An 18,024-nucleotide genomic window follows, 5' to 3' on the forward strand; every position below is an offset into this window, starting at 1 on the left:
GGAGCTCGCCGCGCGCTGGCTCAGGGACTTGGAGCTGGTTCTGTGCAGATAAATTTCTAAAACTTTTTAAAAAGTTTCTTTTTTGTTTTGATTACATCAGGAATCAAACTAGAGTCTTGTGCATGTTAGGTGCGTGCTCTATCACTGAGCTCTATCCCCAGCTTTTCCTTTTTTTTCTTTTAATTTTTTATTTTGAGACAGATTCTCACATAAAGTGCCCAGGTTTGACTCGAATCTGTGATTCTCCTGCCCAAGCCTCTTGAGTAGCTTACAGTATATGTCACCATCCCCAGCAAGTAAGATGCATCTCTTTCCCAATCCATTTTCCCCCAAATTGTCTCTATGGGAACTTTTTGACTTTTTTATCATTTCTTTTAAATTTTATCATATCTTTTAAATTTCTTCTTATCTTACTTTGGGCTCTACAGTGTGTACTTTTAAGATACGAAAATGTCTTTCTTTCCTTTTTAAGGTACTTTCACATCTGTTTTTCCTAGTCATGTAGCTCCACCTGCTGGACATGCCTTAGCATACCATCAGGATCCACAGGACCCAATTTTGGCTTTTGGTTTCTTTTGTGAGTTCTAACTACTTGTTAGAACAAATATTTCATGACTTTTATTCTTCTTAGTAATCTTTAAAATATAATAAAGGAATTTTACTTATTTTTAAAAATAGGGTATAATAGCATATGAAATTATCATATGCATCCACTGGATCCTTCTATAAATCTAAGATAGATGATCCCAGTGATCTTATTTTTCCTGCATCTTAAAACATTTGCTATTTCATCCCTTAGGAATTATTTCAATATTCGTCAACTGTTCATCTATGCTACAAAAGGTGAAACAAGACAATGGAAGACTAGTATAAATACTGTTACACTACAATCTGATGATGCTGATAAAATTAATCATGTACATAAAATCAAGATTATAAATCTTCAGATGCCAATATCCTAAGATGAATTTTCTCAAACTTAAGAACAGATGAATGAACAGCATGTTTCTAAGAACAAAAAGACGTATGGGTGGGCTGGGAATGTGGATATACAATAGGAGAGTGCTTGCTGAGCATGCACAAGGTCCTGGGTCTCACCCCCAGCACTGCAAAAACAAACAAACAAAAATGAAGGACTCTATTCATTCAAGAAGGAAAGATTTCCTCACACAATAGTTTGTGACAGGAACCTCGGTTGTTTTTTTGAAAGAATGTGTCACAACAGAATCACTTCATCTTGTTTCTTACAGGCCCAAATTTACTTGATACAGTTTCTAAGACAATGCTGACATATGTATACATAAAAAAAAAGAAAGAAACTAATGATATAGAAGTGAAAAATTACTGGATTAGAAAAATAAAAATAAAAGGGTACACTGTACTTGGATGGTAAATGGTGATAACTGTCTTTTCTGGTGTACTGAACATTAAAAAACTACATAGCTAAAAATTAGTCACTGACCCCAAATATATCTATTTCAAAATATCTCAAAGAAGGAATAAATTTTTTTGATATGTAAAAGTTAATACTCAAAAAAAAATCATAATTTATGCCATTCATATCTCCCCAAATGAGAGGAATATAATTTTCAATTTAGTATTTTACCTGGTTGTGGTGTCTCCCTTTAAAAATAATGTAATTCATAGTTAATAAATTCTCATTATAATGATAACTCACTCCTCATTTCAGCTCACTGACAGGTGCTTGTACTTCATACTCTTCCTATGCAGACACAGGTGTACCAGTAGCACTACTGTGTATTTTTAAGGTTGTTAAAATACTTGGGAATCAATCTAACCAAAGAGGTGAAAGATCTCTAAAGTGAAAACTACAAAACACTGAAGAAAGAAATTGAGGAAGACCTTAGAAGATGGAAAGATGTCCCATGTTCTTGGACAGGCAGAATTAATATTATCAAAATGGCCATACTTCCAAAGGCGCTATACAGATTTAATGCAATTCCAATTAAAATCCCTATGACATTTCTCATAGAAACAGAAAAAGCAATCATGAAATTCATCTGGAAGAACAAAAAACCCAGAATAGCCAAAGCAATCCTGGGCAGGAAGAGTGATGCAGGAGATATCACAATACTAGACCTTAAAGTCTACCATCGAGCAATAGTAGCAAAAATGTCATGGTACTGGCACCAAAATAGACAGGTAGATCAATGGTACAGGATAGAAGACACGGAGACATACCCACATAAGTACGGTTATCTCATACAAGACAAAGGTGCCAAAAACTTAAAATGGAAAAAAGATAGCCTCTTCAACAAATGGTGCTGGCAAAACTGGAAATCCATATGCAGTAAAATGAGATTAAACTCCTCTCACCCTGTACAAAAATCAACTCAAAATGGATCAAGGATCTAGGGATTAGACCTGAGACCCTTCACCAAACAGAAGAAAAAGTAGGCCTGAATCTCCATCACATTGGTTTAGGACCAGACTTCCTTAACAAGACCCCCATAGCTCAAGAAATAAAAGCAACAATCAATAATTGGGATAGATTAAAACTAAAAATTTTTGTTCTCAGCACAGGAAACAATTAATAATGTGAAAAGAGAGCCTACAGAGTAGGAGAAAATCTTTTCCATACACACTTCAGACAGAGCACTCATCTCCAAAGTTTATAAAGCACTTAAAAAACTTTACACCCAAAATACAAAGAACCCAATCAATAAATGGGCCAAGGAAATGGGCAGACACTTCACAGAAGATAGGTGATCAACAAATATATGAAAAAGTGCTCATCATCCCTAGTAATTAGAGAAATGCAAATGAAAACCACCCTAAGATTTCATCTAACTCCAATTAGAATGGCTATTATCAAGAACACAAGCAATAATAAGTGCTGGTGTGGATGTGGGAAAAAAGGGACACTTGTACATCACTGGTGGAGTTGCAAATTGGTGCAGCCACTCTGGAAAGCAGTATGGAGATTCCTCAGTAAACCTGGAATGGACCCCCATTTGACCCAGCTATCCCACTCCTGAGTTTATACCCAAAGGACTTAAAATCAGCATTCTACAGTGATGCAGCCACATCAATGTTCATAGCAGCTCAATTCACAATAGCTAGATTGTGGAACCAACCTAGATGACCTTCAATTGACAAATGGATAAAGAAACTGTGGTATATATACGCAAACAAATATTACTCACCATAAAGAAGAATAAAATTATGGCATTTGCTGGTAAATGGATGAAGCTGGAAAATATCATGCTAAGTGAAATAGGCTAAGCCCCCAAAAAACCAAAGGCCGAATGTTTTCTCTGATAAGTACATGACAATATATAACAAGGGAGGGTATGGGGGGAAGAGAAGAATGAAGGAACTTTGGATGGTATAAAGGAAAAAGAGGTGGAGGGGGTGGGGATGGAAAAACAGTAGAATGAAACAGTATTACCCTATATATACACATATGATTACATGAATGGTGTGAATCTACATTATGTACAACCACAGAAATGAAAAGTTATACCCCATTTGTGTACAATGAATCAAAATGTGTCTGTAAAAATAAAAAAATATTTTAATTAAAAAAAGACTGTTATCATAGTGTATTATGGCTATGTGCTTACTTTTTTTCTATTCAGCAATTTATCTTACAAACTTTCCTAGTACATAGGTGTGAGCCTACCTCATTCTTCTTAAACTGCCATAAGCTAATTCACTGTATGAATGTCACCATTGTTAACCATCTCCCCTACTGATGAACATTTGTTTCCAATTTTCACTATGATAAACAACACTGTATATATACAAAATGTGAATTTTCTTAGGCACACAGTTTCAGGCATTTTTAACAGATAATACAAAGCTACATTGTAAAGTGGATGTATCCAGTTCAGAGTATACCAAACTCTGGAACCAGACTTCCTAATTTCAAATTCTAACTCCCCTACTTATAGATTAAAAATGTCAGGAAAATAACTTCTCTGTGTTTAAACTCCTTATTTGTAAAATGAGGGGAAAATAATAACTTAAGTAATAGGCTTAAGGAATGATTCATGTAACACATCTGGAAAACATGAAAAAAATACTTTGTGAGCAGTGAATAATAAAAAGAAGTGGATCTTCTTTTCTTAATTTTAGACCATTTACATGTTCTCCTTTGTGAACTTTGTGCATTTTCAATAAGGTGATTCTTTTTTCTTGTTAATACATAAAATTCTTTACAGTGTATATATTATCCATTATATTACTTGTTATATATTTAACAAGTTATTTCCTCCTAATCTGAAACTTCTTTAACTTATTATGATTTACCTCAAACAATCAAACAGAAGCATTTAAATTTTTTTTTTTTTTTCTGGTAATGGGGATTGCATCCAGGGGTGCTTAACCACTGAGCCACATCCCCAGCCATTTTTGTATTTTATTTGGAAACCTGTCTTGCTGAGTTGCTTAGGGCCTTGCTAAGTTGCTGGGGTTGGCTTTGAACTCTTGATCCTCCTGCATCTGCCTCCCAAGTCATGCTGGTGTGTGCCACCAAGTACCATGCCTGGCAAAGCATTTAATTTTGATACAGTCAAATTATCCATCTTTTCCTTCTGATGGTTACATTTTATATCTTACATATAGTCCTCACACTTTTATTTATTTTTAAATATTTCATTTTTAATCAATGTGGTATTTAGTTTTGTTAATGAATTAAGGTAGGGGATCTAATCTTATTTTTTCCAAATGAATATCTAATTTTCCCAGTATAATTCTTTCCTCCATTGACTGGAAATGCAACCCTTAGTCATGACCAAATCCTATATAGATATTAGTGTTATTATATACTATCACGTGAGTTCCAGCAATCTATGTGTAGCTTGTACCAGTATCACCTTTGTTTTAATTATGATAGCTACAGAATGTTTTGCTAACCAGTAGAGCAAATCTTCTATTTTGTGTTTTCTCAATACTAGTTAAACTATTCTTGAGAATCTGTTCTTCTATATAAATTTAAAACTCATCTTTTTGAGTTATATGAAAATATTTTATTATGACCTTATATTCAGTGAGTAATTTGAAGATTGAAATTTTTATAGTACTAAACATTACAATCCAACATATATTTACTTATATTTTTTATTATGACCTAAAATAAAATTTTATAGTTTTCTCTACAATACACATTTTTTCATTATCTTATTCCTAGGTATTTAATTTCTATTATGAATAGCAACTCTTTTCCTGTTACATATTCTTCTTGAAAAGGCACTTTAATAAAATCCAACACCCATTCATGTTAAAAACGCTGGAGAAGCTAGGGATCAAAGGAACTTAACATTGTGAAGGCCATTGATGACAAACCCAAATCCAATATCATACTAAATGGAGAAAAACTAAATACATTTCCTGTAAAATCAGAAAGGAGACAAGATTGTCCACTCTCAAACTCTAATTAAATACAGTCCTCGAAACATCAGCCATAGCAATCAAGCAAGAAAAGGAAATCAAAGGAATACAAATAGGAAAAGAAGTCAAATTATTATTACTTGTTGACAATATAATCCTATATCTAGTAGACCCAAACAACTCTACCAGAAGACTTCTACAGCTTATAAATGAGTTTAGCAAAGGAGCAGGATACAAGGCCAATACCCATGAAGCAACTGCTTTCCTATATTCCAACAGTGATTTAGCTGAGGAAGAAATCAGGAAAACCATCCTATTCACAATAACCTCAAAAGAATTAAATACTTGGGAATTAATCTAGTCAAGGAGGTAAAAGAGCCCTACAACAAAGATTATAGAACACTGAAGAAAGAAACTGAAGAAGACCTTAGAAGATGGAAAGACACTGCATGTTTTTGAATAGGGAGAATCAATATTGTCATAATGGCCATACTGACAGAAGGAATATACAGATTCAGTGCAATCCCCATCGAAATACTAATGACATTCTTTACAGAATTAGAAAAAAAAATTCTTAAGTTCATTTGGAAGAATAAGAGACCCAGAATAGTCAAAGCAACACTAAGCTAGAAAAGTGAAGCAGGAGGCATCACAGTACTGGATCTAAAATTATACTACAGAGTTGTAGTAACAAAACCAGCATGGAACTGGTATCAAAACAGACATGAAGATACTAGACAAAAGCACCATAAACACACACTGGAGAAAAGAGCCTCTTCCAACAAATGGTACTGGGAAAACTGGAAATCCACATGTAACAAAATGAAATTATACCCTATCTCTCACCCTGCACAAAACTCAACTCAAAGTGGATCAAGGACCCAGACATTAGTCCAGAGACCCTGTACCTACTAGAAAAAAATGTTACCCCTACTATCTATCATGTTGGCTTAGGAACTGAATTCCTCAACAAGACTCCTAAAGTGAAAGAAATAAAATCAAGTCTTAATAAATGGGATGGTATCAAACTAAAAAGCTTCTTCACAGAAAAGGAAACAATTAAGAACGTGAAGAGAGAGCCTACAGAATGGGAGAAAATTTTTGCCAACTGCACCTCAGAGCATTAATCTCCAGGATGTACGAAGAACTCAAAAAACTTAACTTGAAAAAAAAAAATAACCTAATCAAAAAATGGGCAAAAGAAATGAACGGACACTTCACAGAAGAAATACCATCAGTCAACAAACACATGAAAAATGTTCAACATCTCTAGCAATGAGAGAAATGCAAATTAAAACTACATTGAGATTTCATCTCACTCCAGTCAGAATGGCAATTATCAAGAATAAATGTTGGTGAGGGTGTGGGGAAAATGTTCCCTAATATACTGTGGGTGGGAATGCAAAATGGTACAATCACTCTGGAAAGCATATGGAGATTCCTCAGAAATCTTGGAATGGAAACCATCATTTGACCCAGTTATCTCACTCAGTTTATACACAAAGGACTTAAAATCAGCATACTATAGTGATATGGCCACATCAATGTTTATAGCAGCTCAATTTACAATAGCTAAACTATGGAACCAAACTAGATGCCTTTCACCAGGTGAATGGATAAAGAAAATGTGGTACATATACACAATGGAATCTTACTCAGCCATAAAGAAGAATGAAATTATGGCCTTTGCCAGTAAATGGATGGAACTGGAGACTCTCCTGCTAAGTAAAATAAGCCAATTCCCAAAAATCAAAGACTGAATGTTCTCTCTGATATATGGATGCTGACTCACAATATGCTGGTGGGGAAGGGACAGGGGTTGGGAATGGAAAAGACAGTAAAATGAATCAGACATGATTTTTTTGTTCATATATGAACATATGACCAGTGTAACTACATCATATATACCCACAAAAATGGGAAGTTATACTCCATGTATGTATGATATGTCCAAATACATTCTACTACCATGTATAACTAAAAAGAATAAATTTAAAAAATAGACATGAAGACCAGTGTAACAGAACAGAAGACACAGAGACAAATCCGCATACCTATAGCCATCTGATATTTGACAAAGGTGCCAAAAATATATCTTGGAGAAAAGAGAGTCTTTTTAACAAACTATGCTGGGAAAACCAGAGAGTTGTATGTAGAAAAATGAGATTAGACCTCTCTCACCATGCACAAAACTCAAATCAAAATGCATCAAAAACTTGGTAATTAGACTGGAAACAACAACTGCCAGAAGACAACAGAGGGTCAACACTCCATCACATAGGTGCTGGTACTGACTTCCTTCACCAGACCCCCAAAGCACAAGAAGTAAAACCAAGAATCAAAAGATGGGATGCCATCAAACTAAGAAGCTTCTGCACAGCAAAGGAATTGATTCAAGAGCATGAAGAGAGAAAGCCTAAAGAATGGCAGAAAATCTTGGCTAGCTACTCTTCCAATAGGGGATTTATATTAAAAATACACACAGAACTTAAGAAACTTAGCCCCAAACCCACAAAGAACCCAAACAATAAATGGGCAAAAGAACTAAACAGACACTTCTCAAAAGAAACACAATGGTCAACAAAAATATAGAAAAATGTTCAATATCTCTACAAATCAGGAAAATGCAAATGAAAACCACACTATGATTTGGTCTCACAGGATTCAGAATGGCAATGATCAAGAATACAAACAACAAATGCTGGCAAGGTTGTGGGGAAAGGTAACTTGGACACTGTTGGTGAAAATGCAGTCTAGTACAACCACTCTGAAAAGCAGTGTGGAGATTCCTCAAATAACAGGGATAGAACCACCAAAGAACCCAGCTATCCCACTGTTTGGTATTTTCCCCAAAGAGCTAAAATTGGCATACTATGATGATACAGTCACCTCAATGTTTGTAACAGCACAACTCTGAATAGCTAAATTATGGAATCAACCCATATACCCGTCAATAGATGAATGAATTGAGAAACTCTGATACACACACACACACACACAAACAATGGAGTTCTACTCAGTAATTTCATTCAGAAAAGAATGAAATTATAGCATTTGCCAGTAAATGGATGGAAAGAGAACATCATACTAAGCAAAATAAGATACTCAGAAAGTCAAAGGTTGAATATTTTATTTTCTCTTGCATATGAAAGCAAGAGCAAAAGGATAACATAAAGAACCAATCAAATATAAATTAATAGATGAGCCAAAGGAAGTCAAGTAGAATATAGGAAGGACAATGGGAAGAGGGGAAGGAAGTTGGGAAGGAAAGGCCAGAGAGAAAAGTGGGGAAGATCATGAACTCAAATTGATTTCCAGACACATATGAGATTGTCAGGATGAACCCAACCAACTACTATGTACAACTATAAATCTCTAATTAAAAAAAATAGAAATGTTAAAAGTATTAAAGTAATATATGCATATACTTTTAAACAATCAAACAGTACATAAGGGAACAATAACAATCAATCAATAAATTCCTGCCTTATCCTTCTCAGTTCTCAGTTTGCCAAATTGAACACAAAAATTTCTACATATGTTTATGTTGAGTTATTCTGGTAGTTAACAACACTTTTCTCATATTTTTTTCCTTAGTATTTCTTGACTTGTTGCCTGAGGCAGTATCTGTTGACTTCTGGCTATTTCTGCTCTCTCAACAAAGCCACTCACTATTTTAACCTCACTATTCCTTAAAAGGAGGTTTTCCCCAGTTTTCTAATAGCTGCCTTTCTCTGACCCTTGACCACCTGTATCTTTGGGCTTGTTTTAGTCAACTATTTTGCTACTGTGACTAAAGGATCTGACCAGAAAAATTTTAAAGGAGGAAAAGTATCTTGGTTACTTAGATAATATTAAAACCTCTATTTTATTCTCTTAATCACAGAAAGGATCCTCCATTTGCTGATTTATGAGGATGGTAGCATTAGTCACTCTGCATTATTTCCTTTTCCTCTCCTTCCAAGCTTTTATATTATCAAGGTTGCTAACATTTGCATTCTATTCTGTAATCGTAATTATTTCTTCCATGCTTTGCCTAAGGATTTACTCTAAAATGATCTAGTGGGGAATGAAGAAGTGTATGCCTTCCATGCAACCATCCTGTTGCTAATCTCCCCCAGTTTTGTACTCAATCCATCTATTACTTAAAATTCATTTCATTTAGCTTCAGGCCTACTCAGTTCCTATTCTAAGCAGAGGATATGCCTCCCAACTGGACCATTAAAGAAAGATAAATTTTCTAAAAGTTTTTAGTTGCATTTCCTATTCTTACTTTTTAAATGCATTCTGTATTCTTTATCATCTTGTAAAGTTCATGCTTGTTTTGTTTATGGATGTAACAGTTTCTTAACTATTTGAGTATTTTAATACCTTTAGGTTTTCCTCCTTGAATTATGTATCTTGAAGAGTCAGCTTTTCATTTTATCTTAGGGGTTTCTGGTAGTATTACAGTTCATTAACAAGTGGTGAATTTTAGCCAGACAAATCTGCAGGCAGGGCTAGTCACTTTGCTCAAGAATGGGTGAGTCAGTAGTTGGGCCAGGCACTAAATGACACAAAGTTAGCAGTGGTTCTAAATATGTACAGCAATGTTCAAGCAGAGGTTGAGCACCAATGCAGGCAAAGTTTACGGACAGCCTGTTGGCCAAGCAGTAGAAAGTAGTGTGTACAGAGTGCTTCCCTGATTAGCCTTTCTAAAGTGGCTGGACTAAAGTAGCCCTCAAGTATTCTCATTCTCAATATCAATGCATTTTTTTCATGCCAGGAATTGATAATGTATTTCTGGTTCTCTTGTTTATTGATTTTGTTATGATCTGTCTGTACTACTATGGTGTAGACAAATTCTATGAAAGTAAAGCCTTTGTTCTATACTGTTCACTGCTATATCTATAATACACATAGTAGTATATCAATAAATATTTTTTAAGAGAAAGAGATAAACATTTACATATTCCTTAGAACCAATTCCATTAACAAGTCCCAACTCTACTGTACTATAATAAAAGAAAGTTCAAATCAGCATAACAGATGTGTATGATATAATATACTAATGATATATTTAGGGTAATTAATTTTTATGACCATATTTGCAAAGTCTTAATTTTGCTTTATATTTACTCTTCTATACATCCATATGTACACACATACGTAAACACACAAAGTCAGGTATACCACGACATTATTATGAAGGCAATACAACATTTCTTTCTAGATTATGAAGAACACAATAGTTATATAAGCTGTCCAAAACAATTCCAATGAAGTAATTCAATCACATCCCTAAGATTCATAAATGAAACAATTTCAACATGTTTGGTCAAAAGAAAAATTATTGATAACTGAATGTGTACCTCGGGAAGTTCAGTAAACCTGCCAAGTCTGCACCTACAGTCAGTAGTATCAAACAAGATCTGTGATTCAGATCTGCCCATTGCTGATTCAAGGTAAACATATTTTCCTGGGATCTAGGAAAATGCAGTCTGGTACCACCAAAGTGGGCTATCTTCTTTGCCAACCTGGCAGAAATTTCTCAGAATATAAACTTTTGCCTTTTCTTGTCATTTTCTATATTCTCCCTAGAGCTTTCTTCATGTTTTACAGTTTTCACTACCATCTTCATTCTGACAGTTCCAAAGTCTTCAAAACCAATCCACATCTCCTGAGATCCAAGCCCTTATTTCTAAGGAACTAACTGATATAATCAAAGAAATAACATTAATCCTTTCTTCTCAAATCAGCTCTTCCTTCTTATAAGCCATAATGGTACTGATGTCTTCCCAATTAAGCAGGCCAAGAAACGGAAAGTGACTCTCCTTTTTCTTACTGACCCCACACTTCTCAATCAACTAGGCAAGCCCTGTTGATGTCATCACCTTAAAATTCCTCATCTATCCCTCCATTCTTCTATCCCTTCTCCCAGACACTCAAAGGTATCTAGCATCTGGCTTATTATTTAATTAAAGTAATAGAAAAGGAATTCAATTTGGAGTTTGCACTAATATACACAAAAAGACAAAGTTCAAAAGTAAACTAATCTATCCTATCAACATTAAAATCAGTTAATTTAAAAAATAAAAGGGACTTACCTAAATGGTGTAAACAAAAATGGTAAAGTAACTTCTTTCTTCTGAGTCATTTTCACCTGGGAATCAAGCACAAAAATATTTTATTACATTATAAATATAAAAAAATTAATTTCATTTTGAAATATAAACATCCATTAAAATGATTCTTCAGGGATGGTTAACTACTTTGAAATAAATGGAATTTTGTGTTACTATATTGTTTCATGCGTATTTTTAAAAATTTGACACTATCTTGCTATGTCAATATACTGAAAATTAATCATATTAACCCAGGAAAACAATATGCTGTAATTAAAATTGCATTTATTAACTTTTTGAAAACAAAACATACTAAAAGTTTTAATCAGAGTCATCTCTTTAGTTTGTAAGGTATCTAACAATATATGTGGAATGGCAAGAAATGTTACAATCTTTTAATACTACTTCTAAGGGGCAAATTCCAATCATAAAGATTCAACTTATAGTCTTTATGAGTGTATGTAGTAATCTTACAATTAAGGACACTCCTCAAAGGCAATTCTATACTCTCTGACTCAAGGAACCTGCAACTCAGAAATGTGAAACTTTATGACACTAGGCAAATATAGAAAATCTAAAGATAATAAGTTACAGAAAATAAAACACAACATGAAATACCTCACTTAATATGTTCAATTTTTAAATAGCATTGTGCATTTTTATGTGTCTTTTTTTTTTTTTTACCTTGAACTGTTCAAGAATCTGTACTGCATTTGTAAACATGCTTTCTGCTTTGAAGAGATCAGTATTATTAAGATATTCCACAGGAAGGATTCCCTGCAAATAATACAGGCTTTATATTAGTATTAATAAAACTCAGGCTATTCTTATAAAACAAAACAGACTTAAGAGGGAAGCAAATATAAACAGGACATATAGACAAATCACTGAATTAAATGAAGAATTTTATAAAACCGTAACTGAAAGATGTCCTTTATTTTTCTCACAAATTACATGTAATAAAGCAAATAAAACAAGATAAATTAAAGTCAATAAAACCTAACATTAAGATATTACTGCTATGGTTTGGATCCTAAATGTCTTGTAAAGGCCCATGTTTTAAATGCTTGGTCCCTGATTTGATGCGCTTGGGAGGTGATAAAAACTTTAAAAGGTGGGGCCTAGTGGAAGGGCTTTGGATTTACTGGCGGCATAATCTCAAAGAGGATTGTGATACTCAGTCTATCCCTTCCTCTCTTTCTGTTTCCTGGCCATGTGGAACAATTTTGCTCTGCCAGGTGCTTCTACTATTTGCCACATTGGACTAAAATCTCTAAAACTAGAAGTCAAAAAAATAAATTTTAAAACAAGAAAGAAAATAAATAAATAAATAAAACTTTGAATCAAAATAAATGCTTTCTTGTTATAGGCCACCTCAGGTATTTGTTAGAGTGATAGAAAGATGACTAACAATTACTATGTGGTAGGCATGAACTGTAAACTAAAAGTTTTATACACAAAAACGAATCAAGGTGGTGGGGGCTTGCATACTGCAAACAAAACAAAACAAAACAAAAAACCGTAAGACATACCAGAGTGTAATGTATACTTTAGGAGTAAACACTGTTTTATAAATTTCATTTAATTTATACACACACACACACTCATGACTGTTAGAGTCATAGTACTCAAAGAGTTTTGAGTTAGATGACATTTTTTAAAGGTAAATTTGATTTTGAAGAGCTAACAAAAGTAAATGTTTAGAATAAGTATTCTTGGTTTCTGTTTTGGCTTTTCAGCATCCATGCATATTAATAAAAGCATTAGTGTTTCCTACTAAATAATCTTCCAAACTGGATATAACATGGTGCTATGTAATCAGTGGGGAAACTCAAGAGCAGACAACTTGGGTCAGACCATGTGGAATTTGTCTCCTGAACATCAAGGAACAGAAACTAAAATGGGTATAATGCTACCCCTTCTCTATCCTCCCCTAGTATTAGTACCATAAGCAGAACAGTCCTGCCATGGAACTGTGGTTGTGGCTCCTTCCTGTAGGTCTCCAGAGCTCTCTTGGTTTCCAGTAATTTTCAGGCCAGGAGTTTGAGCATTCCTGTGATTCAGCAAGCCATCAATATCTTTTCAATAATCACCCTTTAAATGGACTCAGTCTCTGCTGCTTGTAACCAAAAAGTCGTTTATACATTTTTATCACTTATAACTAGAGTACAAAGATACAAATCATGCATTTTAGAAAAAAAAATGGTAAAGCTATTGAGTGTGTCCTCTGTGTTATAAAATACAATAAACACACAACTGTGAGGTATTACATATTTAGAAATAAATATACAGGAATGCAGTTTTTAAATCTAATTAAAGATTATGCAAATGGGAAATACTGGGGAATGATATTGGTCAAATTATATTGTTATACGGGTGTGTCTACAAATACGTAACAAATCCTAACACTATGTACAACTATTAAAAACATGGAAAAAATAAAGATTATACAAAAATACAGAAGAGTAAATTTTTTTTAATGTTGATAGACCTTTACTTTATTCATTTATTTATATGTAGTGCTGAGAATCGAACCTAGTGCCTCACACATGCTAGGCAAGTGCTTTACCACTGAGCTACAACCCCAGCCCCAGAAGAGTAAATTTTACTGTGTAATATTTTAAATGCTGAGTATTGACAATAAAATTTTATTTCCTACCACTGAATTAAGGGGAAAGGGAACTCCAATAAGAGAAGCCATCAATGGTGCAATATCAGCCTACAAATAGAAAAAAAAAATCAGTTCTAAGAAGTCTATGGATATAAACAAAGAAATAATTTAATCCAACTATAATTTTAAAAATCATGATTGTTATAACCAATTACCTTCAAATATTCAGTTGATACAAGATATTAATCCCTTAAAATGTCATTTGCTAAACATGCATGAACTTATGAAACAATAAATTTGAAAAGTAAACACTGAGTCCTTGGTGTAAACATATGAAAACAAGAAATTACTTATCCTATTAGCTAAGATACTCTGATTATTTTACATCAGTTTTTCAGTATTATGCAAAAGAATGCCTAAGTACTAAGAAAATAAACTGCAACGGACATTAACTACAAAAATGTGTACATGCATTAAAGAAAGTAAGTATCTATCAGGAGGTTTGGCTACCCAGAGAAGTTCAGGAAATATATAAAAAGGGGAAGATTCCCAAATACTATTTTGGGATTTCCTCTCAAGTCCAATTTTTCAGAAGAGTTGTTTATACATTTTCTGTCCTCATTTCCTCATCTCATCTCTTCATCACTTCTCAGCCCATTTTAACATGCTCTGGCCCTTGTCATTACAGAGACTGCTCTCCCAAAGTATACTAACCACCTCCATTTTTCTAATTCTGACTGTGCTTGTAATAGTCCTTATAATTTTTCAATCACTAAAGTGCTTTATAAGTTAGAATGCCCACTTTTCAAAACATGCTTCCAGGCGATGAAACTCTGGGCAGTTTATTTACCCCTCCAATGCCTCTGTTTCCTTTTTGATTCAAAAAATAAATAGTAACAACAAATCCCACAATTGTATACAACTATAATGCAGTGATTTTAAAAATGTGGAAATAAAGTTTCTCCCTTATAGAGCTATGATAGGATTAAATGGGGTAAGACTTAAAAAGTACCTAGCACCCCACAAGATTGTGATAACTGTCAGCTAAAATTGCTGTTGTTGCTCCTGGATCTCGCCGTATCACTACGTAGGACACTCCCTTCTTGGGCCTCTGTTAATACCACACTGCTGAGTTTCTTCAATCTCACTAGCTGCTCCTTTTTCTGATACCCTCTTGAATCCTTCATTAAAAGTGGAACTTTGTCAAGTTGGGTTGTCTTTAATCCTTACTTGATACCATTTCGACTGTCTTTTATAAATACCATCTGCTCCCAAATTGGAAATCTCCAAAGTCCTCCTAATTTCCCTTTTGTCTTCTCCCACAATCTACTACTAGCCTCCTCTAATCTGTTCACACTGTGACCAAAGGAATTCTTTCACATAAATTTGAATGTCACCCTCAAGGACTTCAAACATTTCTAGAGTTCCCCAACCTTTTAAAATCCACAGTACTCATAAGGTGCCACAGGATCTGTGTCTTACCTTCTTCTGTTCCATATCATACCAGAGTCTCTGTGGCCCTGCACACTATCCTTAATGTCCTTTTACACACCAGGTATCTTTCTACCAGAGTTCTGTGCCAATGTTTCCCCTCTGCCTGCAAAGTCTTCCTGCTACTGCCTTGAACTCATAATTCCTGCTTATTCTACAACCTCAACTCAATCCATAATTTGAAACTTTTGCTGACCAACACAGTCTATCAGATCTATCTACTCTTTGCTATCATGGATTTATAGGCCTCTTCTATAGTATTTAATACAGCTCTAATTCTCATTTATTTGTACAAGTTTGATTAGTATCAGTTCTCATCACTAAAGTATAATCTTCCAAGGGGAGAGACTTTTACTTGCCATTATATCCTTCCACTTAGCACAAAATTTAAAACATTGCAGGCATGTGACAGTGTTAATTGAAGGAATTAATAGATTGTTATCTAATGCAGATTGGAAGCAAGTTTGATAGTAAACTGAGTATTTAGATAGCAGTAGCTAAATCTATGTTCAGTTTCTAGTTATGATCCAGTCTGGCTATAAGTAAAAGATGTTCTTGTTTTGTGTTCTTCAAGTCATTTCCGTCCCTTTGACAATGATTTTTTAAATTGTAAATTAATGAATAGATATTCTGAATTCATAATTGTCATTTACTTAGTTAACACGCATCCATCCTGAGATCCACAGAGAAGAAACCATTCTTGTTATACTGAAACACCCAGAGGCCTGAAAGTGGGACCCCAGACCTTGGTTTGTCCACCACAGTAAGGAATGTCGACTTGTGCATGACCTGGAAGGCAAAATACTCCTGCCACTTTGGAAGCCACATAATTGGATCCCAGGTCTTCTACAAATTGTGAAGATGGCTTGTTAAGTAGCATATCTTCAACAATGACAACTATATGTTTCATAGTTACAGATGCCACTAGTCTAACTTTACTAGGTTGTCCACACTCTTTCCTATTAACAGAAGATTTATAGTTGAATAATTAATACTCTCATTACTTTTTCGTTACATTTGTAAGGATGGTAGTTAGGTAAAAATCAAAATACAGTTAAAGGCAAAATAATGCTTAAAAAGATACAGTAATGGACATAATACAGAAAAGAAACCCCTAATAGGAGTTTTAATAGATCTATGTTCAGAGACAGCAATGAAACTATAAAAAAAAAACAAAAACCTACAGACTTTTTTTTGGGGGTAGGGTATTGGGGATTGAACTCAGGGCACTCAACCACTGAGCCACATCCCCAGCACTATTTTATATTTTATTTGGAGACAGGGTCTCATGGAGTTGCTTAGAACCTTGACCTTTTGAGTTTGGTTTGGTTTGCTTAACCTAATCTCAAGTTCCATCCATTTTCCTGCAAATGCCGATTTCATTCTTCTTTATGGCTAAATAAAACTTCACTGTGTATATATATTCCAATTTCTTTATCTACTCATCCATTGACCATTGGTTCTGCACTTTGGCTAAAGTGAATTGCTATAAATATGGGTATGCATGTATCACTATGGTAGGATGGCTTTATAAATACCAACAAGTGGTATAGCTGGGACTGTTTTTTCTAGTTCTGGACTGTTCTAGTTTCTATTTCTAGACATTTTTTTCCAGTTCTGTGACAAACGTCACTGGTATTTGATGGGGACTGCATTGAATCTGTATATTGCTTTTCATAGTATGAACATTTTAACAATATTAATTCTGCCTATCCATGACCATGGGAGGTCTTTTTACTTCCTGTGTCTTCAATTTCTTTCTTCAATGCTCTATAGTTTTTATTGTAAAGGACTTTCACCTTCTTGGTTAGATTTATTCCTAGTTTTTGTACTTGAGACTATTGTGAATGGAATTGTTTTCCTGATTTCTTATTTATCGGTATATAGTAAAGCAACTGATTGTTTGTTGATTTTGTAACCTGATAATTTGCTGATTTTCTTTATTAGCATGAGCAGTCTTTTGGTGGAGTTTTTTCCATATTCTAAGTATAGGATTATATCATCTGCAAACAGTGACATTTGACTTCTTCCTTTTTCTATTTTTATCCATTTGATTTCCTTGAGCCAGGCATGGTGGTGCATGCCTGTAATCCCAGCAGCTCAGGAGGCTGAGACAGAAGGATCACAAATTCAAAGCCAGCCTCAGCAATTTAGTGAGGCCCTAAGCAACTCATTGAGGCCCTCACTCTAAATAATATATAAAAAAGGGCTGGGGATGTGGCTCAGTGGTTGAGTGCCCCTGGGTTCAATTCTTGGTACCAAAAAAAGTAATTCTCTACTTCCTTCCACTGCCTAACTGCTTTGGCTAGAATTTCCAGTACTATATTAAACAGGAGTGGTGACAGTGAACATTCTGGTCTTGCTCCAGATTTTAAAAGAAATGCTTTCAGAGTTTCCAAACTCACTATGATGTTGGCTTTCAGTTTTTCACATATAGCCTTTATGATGTGGAGGTATATTCCT

The 18,024-nt window shown here is 34.4% G+C and overlaps 1 protein-coding gene across 1 annotated transcript in view; it reads right to left on the reverse strand.

Annotated features, from left to right (window-relative positions):
* Positions 1 to 18,024, reverse strand: part of PIGN (phosphatidylinositol glycan anchor biosynthesis class N) — a 119,865-nt gene that overhangs the window by 74,525 nt on the left and 27,316 nt on the right. The window contains 3 exon segments of the mRNA XM_079109048.1: positions 11,442 to 11,497; positions 12,144 to 12,236; positions 14,119 to 14,178. Coding sequence (XP_078965174.1) covers positions 11,442 to 11,497; positions 12,144 to 12,236; positions 14,119 to 14,178 — 209 coding nt within the window.

Source organism: Sciurus vulgaris (genome assembly GCF_902686455.1).
Source record: "Sciurus vulgaris genome assembly, chromosome: 13".
In the NCBI taxonomy this organism is placed as follows: Eukaryota; Metazoa; Chordata; class Mammalia; order Rodentia; family Sciuridae; genus Sciurus; species Sciurus vulgaris.